Source organism: Rhyacophila brunnea, unplaced genomic scaffold (genome assembly GCF_057557595.1).
Source record: "Rhyacophila brunnea isolate RB1 unplaced genomic scaffold, BYU_Rbru_1.0 scaffold_9, whole genome shotgun sequence".
Taxonomy (NCBI): domain Eukaryota; kingdom Metazoa; phylum Arthropoda; class Insecta; order Trichoptera; family Rhyacophilidae; genus Rhyacophila; species Rhyacophila brunnea.
The window spans coordinates 19723041-19739636 of NW_028233361.1; the positions used below are offsets into that span (position 1 = coordinate 19723041).

The window sequence follows — 16596 nt, forward strand, 5'->3', positions numbered from 1 at the left end:
GTCTTACTTTTTTCAAAAAAAATCTATTGGTTATAATATATTATGTTCTCGGAAGTGTTTTCAAAATTATGTATGTTCAATAATTAGAATGCTACATTCTTAAATCTTCTGAATTATTCGTTGAATTAAAAAATAGTTAATTAAAGATCGTATGTATTGGACAAAAGTATTCACAAGGAAGCCATTCGGATCAGAGGTCAGCTATGATAGTACTTCCCGGCAAGCGAAAGATGTGGGTTGTCCAAGTTTTCAAGTACCAAGTCGAAGATTTTTATTTGATTTTTAAACATATATCTAGTATGTTTTTGATGCATTCTAAAGTTATATGTCCATATAATATTCAATTTATACGCGTGCGTTTTACAAACAAAAACGATGTGCTGATATTTAAAAAAAAATTGCCGGAATATCAGTGTTTTTTTATACAGAAATTATGCATCATAATATGATCCTGATGCAACCAAGGACGGACCTTGACTTTCTCGTACAAACTCCTACATTCTTCCCAATCCTCCGCTCTAATTCTCCATTGCGATGGCAATAAAAAGTTTTTTATTTCTGCAGGATGCGTGAATGTACCCCTTCACGAAATACCGTCTACAGGATTGGAGGGATGGTTCAAACTTGAAGCTCGCTCTCAGAGGTCGTCAGTGCAAGGCCGCATCAGACTTAAGCTTTGGCTCAGTACGCGTGAAGACCGCGGGACGTCAGAAGAAGACAACTGGACCGAGGTGAGTGATTGCAATACCATACAGAATTTTCAATTTTGGGTTTCGGAATTGGTATTCAAAAATTCAAGGATTAGATTAGAAATATCAAAAATAATACAAAAGAACATATTTAGAGACATTTTTTTTTTTATTAAACCAAGAAACAAGTTTTATAATTTTTAAATAATGTTAACAGTCCTATAAGAGCGTAAAAATATGATAAATAAGATAAAATAAACTACTTTATCTTTCAAAAAAACTAAACCAAAATTCTGGATTTGTTTCAAGCATTCTCGGAATCGACAAATCAAGTCAAATTCGGGGAATCATCTGGATTATCCCAGTTTCCATATATCGTGGCAAATTGTGAGAATATCGTAAAATTTGCGTTGATATAACCCACAAAAATAACATGGCTGATTTGTATGACAGTGAATGTAAAGTAGACGTATTATACTCTTTACACTTTTTTACTACACTGTTACTAATATTAGATCAATTAATGATATTCACTTGTAGTAATTATTAAATAAATAGATAAAATATGTGAAAAAAAAATATTTTTATAATATATTACAAACATCATGGTCATCCTTGAGCCAGAGTGCAAAGTTATGAAGTGACAACTATAATATTGAAGTAAATGGCACACCAAACCACGCCCGCTCCACACTCCATTTAATCTCAATTGAATGTATCACATGACTCTACGTTTGGGTGTGAAGCATCGCAAGCATCCAATAACTTTCCTATTTGTTGCATACTGCATTAACCACATTTTGGCGCTGACTTCATTCTTACGCACTATATTGAAAATGAGCCCATGGTTCGGTTGGGTGGCTTCCATATTTGAAATTCGGTCTGCCCAATGGACTTAAGCCATTTTCACATTTCATTTGAGATAATACGTGGATAACTGTACATTACATTGTATATTGCTCACGGCTTATTTCTTTATCGCGTGCCATCTGTATATTATACAACTCTGAAGACACGTATCAATAGCGTATCTTCAAGGTGTCCAACGTAGTCAGAATATCCGTAAATCAGTATAAATCTGACAAAATGGCGGTCTTATAACTAGGAGTTAGCTTCAATTTTGTAATGATGGTATTAATATTTGTTTTGTAGTTAATGTTTCTGAAAACATGATTATCTTAAAAAAATGTCTAGGTATAAACAATAAATACATGTTCAATAAAATGTTATCAAACCAAAAATCTGATAAGATCACACGGCACCTCATCTAGCGACAGTTTTAGGTAAAAGAGAAAGCGGGAGGGGATGATGATTAGGTATATATATTGTTGTCACCTTCCGCTTAACTGAGATTCGTAAGTAACGTATCACTCGGATCCTGTCTTTTAGCAAACCGGCATATTGTGCCGTTTCATTTTAAAAATCACATTCATAATAATTAATCTATACCGAATGCTGTAATCGCCCTTTTTAAATAAATACCTCTCTACCATCAATGTGTCAATTATTGGAGTACTTTACTCACCTATAATTAATTAAGTATTAAGGTATTACGTTTTTATCAACAGGTGAGACAGCAGGAACGCCTGTTTGCTGTGTTTCTTAGCTATGAGGCGCGTCAGGGAGGTGCATGGGGTGGCGCCCTACCAGGACCTGCAGCCACTATCCTGCACCAGCATGCTGTCCAAGGCGACCTTTCTTCGCTTCAGCTAGCTTTGGCTCATTGGGCAGGAGCTGCGAGGCAAAACCTGGATACCACTCTCGATGCTAGGTCAGTAAATTTTACTGCAATGTTTTCGTTTTACTCTGCTACTAATATTTCGTGTTTCTTTATTTGTTATTTTAGATATACATTTCTACTCTCATCCATAATATTAAAAATAAACTAAAATATATAACCTTAATGCGGTGATAATGCGTTTTATGAAAATTTGGACGTTATTCGGTATTTCAAACATGGGTCTCCATACAATGTTCTTAAAAAAAAAAGAAAACCTTTGTTAATTATATTATTACAATTTGAATCCTCTATAAACAGATTCTTCGTGGATAGTTACCAGATAGAAATATTGTCGTTTATTTAGTTTTCGAGATAATGGAATATAAATATTGCATTAGTGCATGTCATCGTTTTATGGGGTGGCGTCATATATGGACGACCCCTAATGAGAATTATTTAAAAAAAATCACATAAATTTAGAAATAGGATGGCGAAATAAGACCTCTTATTTTTATATTCGTGAAAATGACTATTTGAGAGACTTACCTGTCAATATCATCAATGTGTATGTAAATTTTCATTTAATATGTGGCTGAGTAGCTCATTTCCAAAAATCATCTTGTCCAGTTTTGACCAAAAATGAACTGAATAATATGCAATTTTATTCCTTATTCAAATATTCTACAAAAAAATCCAAAACCAGTCTTTTGCAATCAGTATAACTGTTAAAAACATCGTCCAATTTCAAAATGCATCTTGTCCGTCTGGTGGCCATTTTCAAATATAATCTTTTCCGTTATTTGATTACTGAGTGAGTATTTTGAAACTTTCACTCAATACGAGAAAGTAAATATCATGTTCCGCAAAACTTTCAAGTGTTTGATTGGAAAAGCTCTGTAGTTTAAATATTAAAAGCACGCGCCCAATGCACCAAGAAAAAAATTGTTATTTTTTCTATGCAGATGTTCCATACACGTTTTTTGTGAATATCTCATAACAAAACAAAATAGACAAGGTGAATTTTGAAAAAGGTATTCATAGCATATGCCTGTACAAATTTAATATGCTATCTTATTATATTTAATGCATATGACACTAGGACAACCTTAATAATTATGTTATTCGATCCGTTAAAATGTTAAATCATATCCCAAGGTTACAGGTTGCAGACAATATGGAAAATATTCTCTAAAATTTATTGCTGAAAATTTACGTATGTGGTACGAGTATGTATTACACGGAGTAATAAACCGCAAGTCTCGTAAATCATACGTTCAATCAGACTATAAAAATGAATCACCAGTCCTATAGGAGCTGTGCATAATAAAATAATAATATGTCCGCAAACCCGAACCCCTACTTTATTATCGTATAAAACAGTTCTTTAGAAAGCTATAAACATACCGCGCATAACGTTAATAATAATTTATTACCCCTTCTTTATTTAATAAGTATGAGAGTAATAATGAATACGTTTGATACATTATTTGTCAGCATCTGATTTATCAGTTATAGTTCAAGTGGACGCTTATGAGGTATATTTGTTTTATTACCTACTAAACTTAACTCATTTTCCGTAGAATCATACATATGACACACTGACTCTGGGGTATACGATATATCATTTCCAAAGTGTTACAACTCAAAAATCATAGTTCTGAGATAATTATTAGGAAACAAGATTTTGGGCAGGTTTAATCTTCAACAGCTGTATATCTAATTTTTGTAGATTTTAAAGACATTCTAGGATTATCTAAAAAATATATTTCTATATTTTATAATATTATTATAAACATAAATATTGTTTGGAGTTTTCAATTATTATTCTAAAGAATAGTAACCACTGTCATTCTAAAAAAAATAATCACAGATTATCACTTCTTATATTTTGGAACTGGTAGATGTCGCTATGTTCTAAGCATTTCCTCATGCTTAACTCAAAACTGCAAATTTTCGACTTGTTTTACCTTGGAACTGAGGTATCGGTATATAATAAAAACAGCCGAGAAATTGAGATATCATTCAGTTTTACCAATTTCATAGTAATAATAACTAATCGTCTCTATTTATTTATTTATATAATTATTTATTGACTATTGACATTCGCATATCTTGCAATTTACTTAATAACCATGTTTATAAATTCTTACTTATCATTTTTTGATAATAATTTGTTAGAAATATACTGTATATATATATATTATTCACTTACATAGTATTAATCATATTATCATTGGTAAAAATCGAGGCTTTGCAATATATTAATGTTTCAACGAAAATGAGAAAATAAACTTTCGCAATGCTATTACGGTAACGAGGTACATTCCAGAGGAACGAACAAGCTTCACATGTAAAAGCTCCGCGATATATTGATAACATATAAAATAGGTATAATTTATAATGTTACGTTATTAAAGACCGAAGAAATTCTTCTCAAAGGGCCTTTTCCATCGCGGCTTTATCTTGCACAGAACCTACTTATACGTAGCTACAATATATACAGACATTTTATACCTATGGTAATCAATGGGCAACTGTTATGATATATTGTAAATAATAAAGAATACGATAAGAGAGAAATATTTTTTTACAGTAGTATTTATACGTTACTTTCAACGAAAATAAATAAATATTAAAAAAAGTCTCTGAAACCGGCATATTAAAAATATCTTAGATATAACCAAGTGGAATTCAAATCCACATATTATTATTATGTCGCTTGTTGTGCGAGTTCTCTAAACCAGTGTTTCTCAACTTGTGGTCCTCAGAATTTTTCTGATTCCAAATATATACTTATACTGTTACTGTTGTGATATCATCTTCGATTGGGTGATACGTCTGAAGAATGGTATACGTTGTACCTAATGAAGTACCTTCCTAATTAAAAAAAAACAATAATACTTCAAAAATTTTAGATACAAATTTATTAATTGCACCAAGAATTAACAATGAAAAAAATTCAATATGTTGTTATAATTTTATTTATCGTACTTCTTCCGTAATGTTTTTAACACAAAGACCAGGTTTTTTTTTATTTTGACATATAATTTACATATACAATAAGTGGCGAAGGGTGGAAGTAGACTGTTAAGATCCGACATAAATAGTCCACACTAAATTTTGTCAGTAAAACAAATATAGTTTAATAAAAAAAATATAAACAAGTATTTGTTTTCATTGAAAATGCGTAGACAGTGTTTGTTAGTTTTTAAAAATCAAACCTTGCTTAATCCAAGCCATATTAGATTATAGTCAAAAAATATTCATGTATCTATAAACCATACATCATTTTCGATATTTTATAGATGTAAAAATATTTTTTAACGATTATGATTTGGTATACGCAGGTATTCGCGAATTTAAAAAAATTAACCAACAGTATCTGTAATATGTATGCTTAATAATTCAACGAAAATAAATCAGTATGACTGAAAAAGTGTGCACTAATTTTGCCAAATCACACAACGCATAACTAAACTATTAATGTTCGGTTTAGATAGGGCTTAATTAAATTTTAAAACTAACCAGCACTATCTGCAAATTGTATTCTTATCTCAATGAAATAAATACGTATAACTGAGAATGTTTAGTGTGCAGTATTTATGACGAATCTTTACAGCCTACCTCTACCTCTCGCCACTGAATTGTATATACACACACATATATAATTTATATTATACATATTGAATATATGAGTAAAACAGTATCATTTCAACATTAGTCAGAATATATCGAATATTTTTAATCTAGTCAGGATGAAAATTTTCTAAATATTTTTTTCTCTTTTAGATACATGCATAAACTCTTGTTAGACCTTGAAAAATCGTGGTGCGCCAGATCCATCTCTAAGGAAGAAGAAACTTGGCTGGCGGAGGCATTCGCAGTCTTCCTCGAGAGATCCCTCCATCAGATCAGAAAGCACAGGGAACTGTTTCCAGCGCTGCATCCTCCGTCTCTCGCCAGGTATTGATTGCTGTTTGCGCAATTAATAATATATATTTTGTCTTTTTCCGTTAGATTAGTATCCAATTACTCTATACCAGTACTCTACAATCGGTGAGCCGCGAAAGCTGTTACCATGCTTTCAACCGACTATATCGCTATGCGGTTCGGGGAATTCTAACTAGATGAAATGAATAAACCAAAAAGTCATATTCAACACCATAAGCCAATATTTAAAAACGTTAACGGAATACTTTAACAAGTATTTCTTTGAAAATGTAGATCCGAGAAAAGGTAACATCTGAATTAAAAATCTCTTTTTGGAAGATATTAAATCATGCGCACTTGATCTCCGTGAAAAAGAAAAGTTGATTTAGCTGTGTTCTGATGCCACTCTGGTGTCTAGATATGAAATGCAATCATTGAATCAACTTTGGATATCCCTTGATAAATAATATCCATGTCTTAGTTATAAAATTCAGATTATTGATCGTTTTTTCGACTTACTATTTGTGTGAAATGACTTTTTCATATATGTCAGTAATAAAAACCAAACATAGAAATCGAATGTATCCTCTCAGAAACAACGCTGCAACCACGTATATCAAATTCTCTTACAATGAAGCAGCAGTAGATATCACACTAACCAAAATTTGTAATTTTATAACATAAGATTTAATAAATAAAATCCTATTTATATTAATTTTTATTTCTGGCTATTGGTCCTCGAAATATTTCGCGTACCGTATATACCGCGGGTGTTAAAAGGTTGAAGAACACTGCTATATACTATAGATACGGCAAAGTGAAAAAAAAATGTCATCATAATAATTACTTAGAAATAGATGTTGACATTAAACCGTTCGCTGTTTGCTTGTAATATAATTTATTTGTTATAAATAAAATAAATCTTAAAAATTCCAGACTCTCGCTCTGAGATAAAATATTTTTCTCGATAAAAGTAAACTAACTTTTACCTCTAAGACGCTTATAGAAATATTTTACGGTTTCACAAGACCTGAACTCTCAAAATTCGATAATAATAATTTGGAAGAGTAATAAATTATATTACTTTGACAAGATTCTGTGACATAAAATTCCTTCCTTGATACATTACTAAGTAAATACTTATATTGTCATTTATTACACTGACATGTTTTTCATACTACAATTATTAAGTATACCTATAGGTAGTAGATACCGAATATAAATTGATATCACATAATCATTTTTCCGACATTAAATTTTATTAACGGTATTATTTTTAAACATTTCTAACATGTAATGGCGAGAAATGGCAGAGATGCATTAACGTACCTATTTCACAAGTGACTTAATTAATAAAACACAATCTGTACTTAAAAAAATATTTTCTAATAGGTATGTTTCTGAGATATTCTGAATTATATTTGTTTGATAAACAAATGTTGAATATTGTAAATTTATAATTGAATACAAAAACACTTTAATTAAATTTATTTAGAAAAAAACAGTATGCCACGATGGTCGAGCGGCTTACGCACCGACTTATGATGTCGTGGGTCCCAGGTCGAATCCTGGATTTGATAAATACATATATATATATTGTTTTTCAATTAGTGGTTGGAGTCAGATTATGGACCGAATAGAGCATGTGGCTAACATACATTTCTCGGAAAAACAAAAATCATGAATCAAAAAAGTTCAGAAGCTTCTAAATTTTCGCACGACAATTGGGCCGTGCAATATTTGCGCCTGCCCGGTAGAACGATAGTAGCAAACCTGCCAGTAAAAAAACGAACTACACCGGCAGAGACTCATTTTGAGGTTAATCTATTTTCATGACCTGTCAAATATTACCAAATAATGATAACATCGCGTCTCGCTTACTCTTGAATAATGAGATTGGCGAGACAGTTAACACTTTTACGTGTAAAGAGTTATTATCGCGATAGTTTAAAATACACACTATTTGTGCAAGTAAATACATGCACGTGTACTATAAAATATAAAAATATTAAAATAAAAACTATAAAATTTCAAATGATTTATATTTTTAACCGATAAAATTTTATTATTTTTTTATATTTATTATATGCCAATAATTATTTCTAGAAGAACTTTATATACTTATATTATACGCACAACACATTATATTTGTCGTCTACATTGTATTTAATATAACAACTGTACTTACCATCTGTTTCCCACGAATGTTTATGATTTACTCCAGGTATTCTATTAGAAAACTGCTGTATATTATCACACACTATTCAGGTAATGGGATAATAAAAACGTACAGACGAAAACCCTACGGAATGATAAAATCTTATTAAGTTCAGTAGGTACATACTGAATTAATTTATATAATATTATTTAATTTTTAATCAAAGTATAAGTAATATTAAAAATGTAAAAAAAAATATTATTTAGTTATAAAGAATGCTCTAATCAAACGGTATCAGACTCAGTTACACCCTAATATTACTGTTGTACTGGCATTTTTTTTTTTAAATAACATTGGTAATAAATTATGAACTGTTTTTTTTTCACTGCAAGCTTTACATACAATAATTCGATTTTTTTGCAACCGTTCCATCACTTTGATAGGAATAAAGTGATTATCAAGTTAAACCATATTTTATACTCTCTATAATAAATATAATACACCTCTCTTACGTATGCGAGAGATCTTATTAAACTACATTTCACTGAAAAAAATAACCATATAAATATATGTAATAAAATGAAAGCCTTCAATGAACGCACGTTTTATAACATAATATGTGGTTATTTTAATTTGGTATTACATCCAACTACTAAGTTTATATTTTTTTATATCGATACTTGTTTGATTAATAAACACAGAACTGTTTTATGGTTGTTTATTGTTTCGTGTCTATTTTAATATTATGATAGTATGGCTTTATTATTTTGGTAGTTTTATGTCTATTGCGGACAAACACAGTATGCGAGGAAAATATTATATAATTGAGAGATTATTTCGATGTTTTAGTGCAAAGATATCATATGCCCAGTTTTTGTATGATTTGAGAAAATAGAATTTTAAGATTAAAGATGCATGAAAAATGGATATATCATTATGTATTTGAATGATATAATATCTCATTTGGACGTATAATATTTTTATAGCATAAAAATATGATGCAGACGAACGTTTTGTGTATGTTAACTCAATTTTGACAAAAACTGGACATACAATATTTTTGCATTAAGCCATTGATTTTTGAACTACTTGACTGAAAGGTTTGATTTCGACTACTCCTTATAATCGTGAGTTTATATCATCTGGTTTTCTGATGAGTACTTCATTATCGACGGAGGTCGTTAGTTCTGTTTTATGTCGATAGCTGATGTTATTATAGATAATATACTAAAAATTTTAATTTACTTTTGGATTTTAAATAAATTATTTTTCTTTTGAATGTTTTTAGATTTGTCGGCATTATATTATATTTTTGTTAACTTCTAAGCCTCTCTTCTATAATGTCACCACACCAAACTCTTTCGATCGCTTACCATAACGTAACGAACAAGAGGCACCCTTCAAAGTAGCGCCGTGAGTGTCCCAGTAAAAACTTACCAAGGCCCTGGTTATTAATGACAATATACCTACACTAAAGCGTGTATGGTACACAGTATAATGCTTTAAAATCATATAGCTTCATTGAATTGTATATGGTATTCTTAAAATTACAACAAGATAGTCTCGCGGTATTTATTTTCAAAAGTTTAAGAAGACCTGCCCAAGTTGTATTGACTCAGGATCAAATGCGAGCTTTCTGTAAATAGAGTAGGTATATTCGCTTCCAATTAATTTATCAGATTCGTTTATATATTACTTTAGTACTTAGGTATGCTTAAATTTATTTCTCCCGATCAAATTAAATTTCTTAATGATATTTATAGGTTGTTTGCTTTTCCCATTAGTCGCAAAATTATTTTGTGGAGAAACAAAAAAAATTTAGTTCGAATAATAACAAATTAGGTCTGTGTTTACACAATATCTCAGGTATTGAAACGATATTTTTAATGATTAGTTTTGTTGAGTTAGTAGTCAAATGTGTAAAGCACTGGACTCTCATAGCACAGGTTTCTGGTTTGATTCCTGAAGCGTTTCTATGGTCTGATTTACTATTGTATAATATGGATGACATTGTGCACTTATCATGAGAAATATCCAAAAAATATGTCATATCGATGGTGCAGATCACAAACCTTATATGTCAAATTTTTCGATTTTGACTTTATGGTATCAAAAAATCAACAAAAATTTAACGGATCTGTTGAACTTTACCTCCTATGTCAAAGAAAAATATAGCCCAGTTTATTGATCTTTTAGATTTACATCACTGTTAGAAAAAGGTCTTTTCATTTTTTTTAAGTATCAAAACAAGTTAATGGCCCCACCAAACCACACCCGGTCTTAAACGAGCATATCACGGGATCCAACGTTTGGATTTAAAGCATCACTATTTTTTATAACTGGGAATATCTCAGGATCAGTTACCCAAGAGTGAGTCTCTATGAACTCAAATGTGCTTAACTCGATTGATTTTCTTCTTCTTTTGACCATGTCCGATCCATATCGGCCTCGACAAAGTGGAGGTTTGTATTAATAGATTTTTGTTTTTACGATAAATGGATGTTAACCACTTGCTCAACCTTAAGGTCCATATTCTGACTCCAAACACATTAAATTGAAAAATAATATGTATATTTGTCAGACCCAGGATTCGAACCTCCATTGTGGGTGACTGAACCTATATGACTTTAATTATTTTAAGAATCCAGCGGCCTTTATGTATACCTACGTTTAAAATGTATTATTTTTACGGCCACGTCAAAAGGGGATGCGTACCACCTGGGCAGCAGCATACAGGGGCGTCAAAATAATCGAAATACGGTTTTAATAAAATTAATAAAAAATATGTAGGTAAGGGAGTGTGATGATGGGTAGGTAATATGTTCCAATGAGTAGAAAGGTTTATTGCGTGATAATGTAGCCCAATTTATTTTTCCCTTAACCAACAAAGATACAATCGTAATCATAGTTCGTACAATGTGAATTTTACAATAATAATTACGGAGATTTGTGTTTGCGATAAAATTACTAACGTTGAAGCGTAGCGGCATTTAGCTAGTTTGAACGATTTTAAGATATGAGTTATTGATGTGTTGCCACATTCGATTTTATAGTAAATGAAAACAAAGGAAATACGGAGTCGGCGTGGGTTGATTGACCGCCGTGGGTTCACACCCTGTGGATCATTTCTTATAAATTTGTCTGTGAAATTTGACTATGACAAAACGTTATCAATTAAATAATGTATTTCTTGTTACAATGTTGCAGAAAATGCATTATTTACTCGTTGATTCTTGTAATACAATGGGTGAAATTTGATGCGTTGACATTCTATTGATTCTTGCGAACGACGGAAAATATAAATGAGTCGGTTCACACAATCGATTTCACTGACCGTAAAATTATATTACTGGCAATTATTGGTTTGAGAGACATTTAAGATTACTTTTATAATGTACATATTTTTAGGCTTTTAACTATGACTTAAAATGCTAATTAACACGGTGCACTTTGTCTGAGGAATCTTGTTCTGCCCACAAATATATTAAAGTCAATCGCATAAACTGTATCTTATATTAAAATATTATATGAAACACTATATATATGCAGCCTACTAACTGTCAAAAGACGGAACTAATCAAAGGGACATAAATCCAAGAATTAACGCAAACAATATTTAAAAAATATATATATTCTTCATATTTTGGTTTTAATATTTCTTACTAATGCAACAGATAAACTGTATAAAGTTAAAAATAAAATGATATTGTATATTTTTAAATAGTTTCCATATAAAATTATTAAACATCAATAGAAATATGATGTATAGTATAGGAAGAATTTATTTTGAATGATTTAAAGGTCGGTAAGTAGGTACTAGTGACAACTAATATTATCAGGTATTTTTTAAACGAGTCAATATCAAATATTCTAATTCAATCTCATTGTAACAGTACTATCTACAAATAAGCACCGCATCTCAAATAAATGTCCTATGTTTTTAAAATTCGTACCCGCGGTAAAATACCAATCAAAGAATGTTTATGTTATTCGGTCTCGAAGCTTTTCTGCCATCTGCGGTTACGTGAAAATGTTTTGTGAAATGACGCTATTTTATAAATTCTTAAAATAGGGTCTCCTTAACACACTCGGTGTACTTATTTGAACCTATATATGTGTATAATAAATTGTATTTTCACTGCTGTTGTATGTTTATATTATGTTCTCTTTTTATATTTTCATTTTTATCCCTTTTACTACATTTGTTTTTCTTTCTTCTTTATAAATAATGTTTCATGTCATGTTGAAAAATAAATAAATTTTAATTGAAATTGAATATTAACTCTAAAACTAGATACCTAAATAATTATTGTATTCAAGATACATTTATATTGCGGCTGAGCACACTGTCATGATCTTTGTGAGTGAATTTTGTATTTTTGGTTGTTTCCAAAATTACGCTTTTCAAAAAACAATATTTTTTATTTTTTAGGCTTGAAGGATTACTTCGCTGCTTGAATTTCCTGTCACAGATGAAAGCTTTTTGGAAATGCTGCCCTTTCAACAAAGAAATCAAGTACTTTTATTAATATTACTTCTTTCAAGCATTTTTGTCGACCTCTAGACCTCTGATAGTACCTATCTTGTAACTCTGCTTTATATATTAACTCATGTCTATAGTGTTTCCCGATCACCCAGTATCTTGGAATCAATTTATAATATAAAATGTCCAAAACTATATTTTCGTATCCGAGCCGCGTATTGCCAAATCCTACTTATCAGAAAACAAGCAAATGCAATTTTCGCGTCTACGTTGATGTAGCCTTTGGCAACCGCATTTCAACGTCGCCCATACAAACTACAACTCCAACCCCTACTTGTCGGAAATCAGTACATCAAAGTAGCTGCCACGCGCACATACCGCTCCTATAATATAATGTAATGCCAAATCCTACTCACTCGCAACGAAGCAAAATGAAATAATATTATATTACAGTTTTTAAACTGATATTAGAAAATGGCTAAGTATGTGACTAAATAATGTCTAAAACCAACATATTTTTGTTTTGTATGATCAGATGTAAAATCGCAAATGTCAAAGACAAATAAATTAAATGGTGCAGCTGTCATTTTCACTACGATTTGAATAATAGTTATTAATTACATTTTACGTGCAGATTATACGTTATGGTGGCTCATTCAAATAATGTAGAACATTTTGCAAACCATGAAAAAGATTTATTGGAACATTTTGGCAATTTGGATGACTTCATTAATTATTGTTAATTTTGTTAAAAAGAATACTATCACACACGCAAGACATTTTCCTTGGCAGTATTAAAAATGTTGATTTGTTATGGATGCCAACTTTATAAGGGGACTTAATCAAATATTTTACATTGTTTTACATGAAGCACATTCCTAAATTATTGATGCCTGCATAAAGTTCCTAAAATAATTTGGATATTTTTTTGTACATATTTGGATGGGCTTTTCATAAAAAAAAAAAATATTATACAAATGATTATTACAACTTTCATTTTATAATAGTTTCAATTATTAAGTTAAATATTAAGTTACCTTTATGAAAACACCCTTAAAAATCCAATAAGTATAACTCTGTATAGGTACGGATTATATAGTAATTTAACCATGGTAAATTAATTATGCAAGTACCTACATTAATTTAAATATAAAAAAACTTCTGGTATGTAGGTACGTGTAATGTGAATTTATTATTCTCTGCTTAGAGGTGAGGTAGTGGGGTCCCTACGCAAAGGCACCGCCGAGTGGTACGCTCGGCTCGCCCGGGAAGGGGCTCGAGGTTCTGCTCCGCATCTTCTGGATCTCGCCACCGCTCTGCACGTGGACCTGCAGCAAGGCTTTACCTACTATCATCCACTATTCGAAACGTAAGTTCACATTTTACCGCGTATTTATTTGAGACTGGCTATTCTGGTATGATATTTAAGTCAAGTATACAGAACAGTAGTTATTTATTCATTATCATAGTTTTTGGTCAACCTATTACAATATACTCTCCATAAGATATATTCTCCATAAGAAAGGAGACACTGAAGATCTGAAAAACTATCGACCTATTAGTCTACTGCCAATTCTGTATAAGGTTTTCACGAAAATACTCTCAAACCGTCTCGAAACAATTCTAGACGAGAACCAACCAAGAGAGCAAGTCGGATTCAGAAGAGGCTACAGTACTATGGATCATATACAGGTCGTCAGGGAAATCATAGAGCGCTACCAGGAATACAAACTGCCATTATATCTTGGTTTTATAGACTATGAAAAGGCGTTTGATTCCATCAAAAAATTCTCAATTATAGACGCCCTTAGCAACCAAGGAATTTCCAGACGCTACATAAATATATTGAACAGTATATACAGTGATGCCACAGCATGCATGAAACTCCACAAACGGTCGTGTAAATTCCCCATTAACAAAGGTGTCCGGCAAGGTGATACCATTTCACCTAAACTATTCACCGCTACTCTTGAGGACTTATTTAGGAAACTTGATTGGGAGGAAAAGGGTGTTCCAATTAACGGAGAGCACCTCAGTCACCTGCGCTTTGCAGATGATATTGTTATACTCTCACAAGACCCGAAAGACCTCCAAGGTAGAATGCAAGAACTCGTGGATGTCAGTCAAACGGTCGGTCTAAAGATAAATGTCTCAAAGACAAAAGTGATGAGGAACTGTTTTTCGGACCTTGCTATTATCTCTATTAATGGCACCCAACTCGAACAAGTCAGCAGCTAAGTCTATCTAGGACAGCAGGTGTCCATAGACGGAAGCATGCACGATGAAATTGCTCGCAGAACAAAGCTGGTATGGAGTGCTTTCGGACGTCTGTAACGACGGACTGTAACCGGGCGAATAGTATCTTCAAGAATGACCTACTATTATGTCTTAAGCGTAGGGTGTTCAACCAATGTGTGCTACCCGTGCTCACGTATGGCTGCGAGACGTGGACCCTCAACACGAGAGATGTCCAAAAGTTAAGAGTCACACAGCGAGGCATGGAGAGGTGCATGTTGGGCATAACGCGAAAGGACCGTAAGAGAAACGAATGGGTTAGGAAGCAGACAAGAGTACGCGATGTAATAGACGTTGCCAAACAGCTGAAATGGAGATGGGCGGGGCACATTGCTCGCCGAAAGGACGGCCGCTGGACAAATGCCGTCATCCAATGGTACCCAAGGGGTACGAAACGGCCACAGGGTCGCCCTAAAAGCCGCTGGATTGACGAACTGGTAAAGTTCGGCGGAAATACGTGGCAGCGAACGACACAGGACCGAGAGAGTCGGAGAAAGCTTGGGGAGGCCTTCATCCAGCAGTGGATTGACCCCGGCTGATGATGATGATGATTACAATATACGTGTAAAAAACTAAACTAATAAAACTGTAATAGAGGAAATAATTAATATAATAGGTAAATTCAATTGTTCCATAAAAATAAAATAATTAATTCTCAAAAATTACATCAATCTCACTAATGCTCGATAATAATGTCAACTGAACGATAGACAGCATCCTTAAATGCCACACTTGTCCTGCAGTGTTATATCTTGAAGACTATGTAGTTACGATTGTGCTTAACTATAAACATACTCACCATATTAGCGTGAAAGTCGATAGTTTTGATAGAAAACAAGACAAGATCGAGCGGCTCGAAACAACAATAAGCAATGCAAAAGGTTTGATGTTAAATGCAGTCGAGAATAGTAACTGTAACAATAATCACATTCAACACAAAAATAAACTGAATGTTTAAGGTTAAATTGTTCCACTATAATTTAATAATTAACCAATATGTACGATACTAATCTCACCGGATTTGACTAACAACCATATTGTGTACACTACAACACTCCCTATCAGCAACTACGGTGCGCCACTGGTATCTGGTAGGAATACTTTGAAAGAAACTGTGTGAGTCATGTTTACTTTTTGTAGAAAAAGTATCTGCTTTTTTTAAACGAAAGTATGGATTTTTCCATAAGTATCACGGTGGTTTTTTTTGTAAAATTCCCTTAGCGATGCTTTTAAAATGCCTCGTGAGACAATGCGTACAAAATGGATAATGCCATTTTACGACCCTTGCAACCTTTTAGGGGCTTTCCTCGAATGTGGGATG

General features: G+C 32.2%; 1 protein-coding gene across 1 annotated transcript in view; it reads left to right on the top strand.

The window, feature by feature from the left end:
* Positions 1-16596, top strand: part of unc-13-4A (BAI1 associated protein 3) — a 218672-nt gene that overhangs the window by 181192 nt on the left and 20884 nt on the right. The window contains exons 7-11 of the mRNA XM_085959557.1: positions 565-731; positions 2258-2460; positions 6199-6372; positions 12930-13013; positions 14188-14349. Coding sequence (XP_085815683.1) covers positions 565-731; positions 2258-2460; positions 6199-6372; positions 12930-13013; positions 14188-14349 — 790 coding nt within the window. The remainder of the gene's footprint in view (positions 1-564; positions 732-2257; positions 2461-6198; positions 6373-12929; positions 13014-14187; positions 14350-16596) is intronic.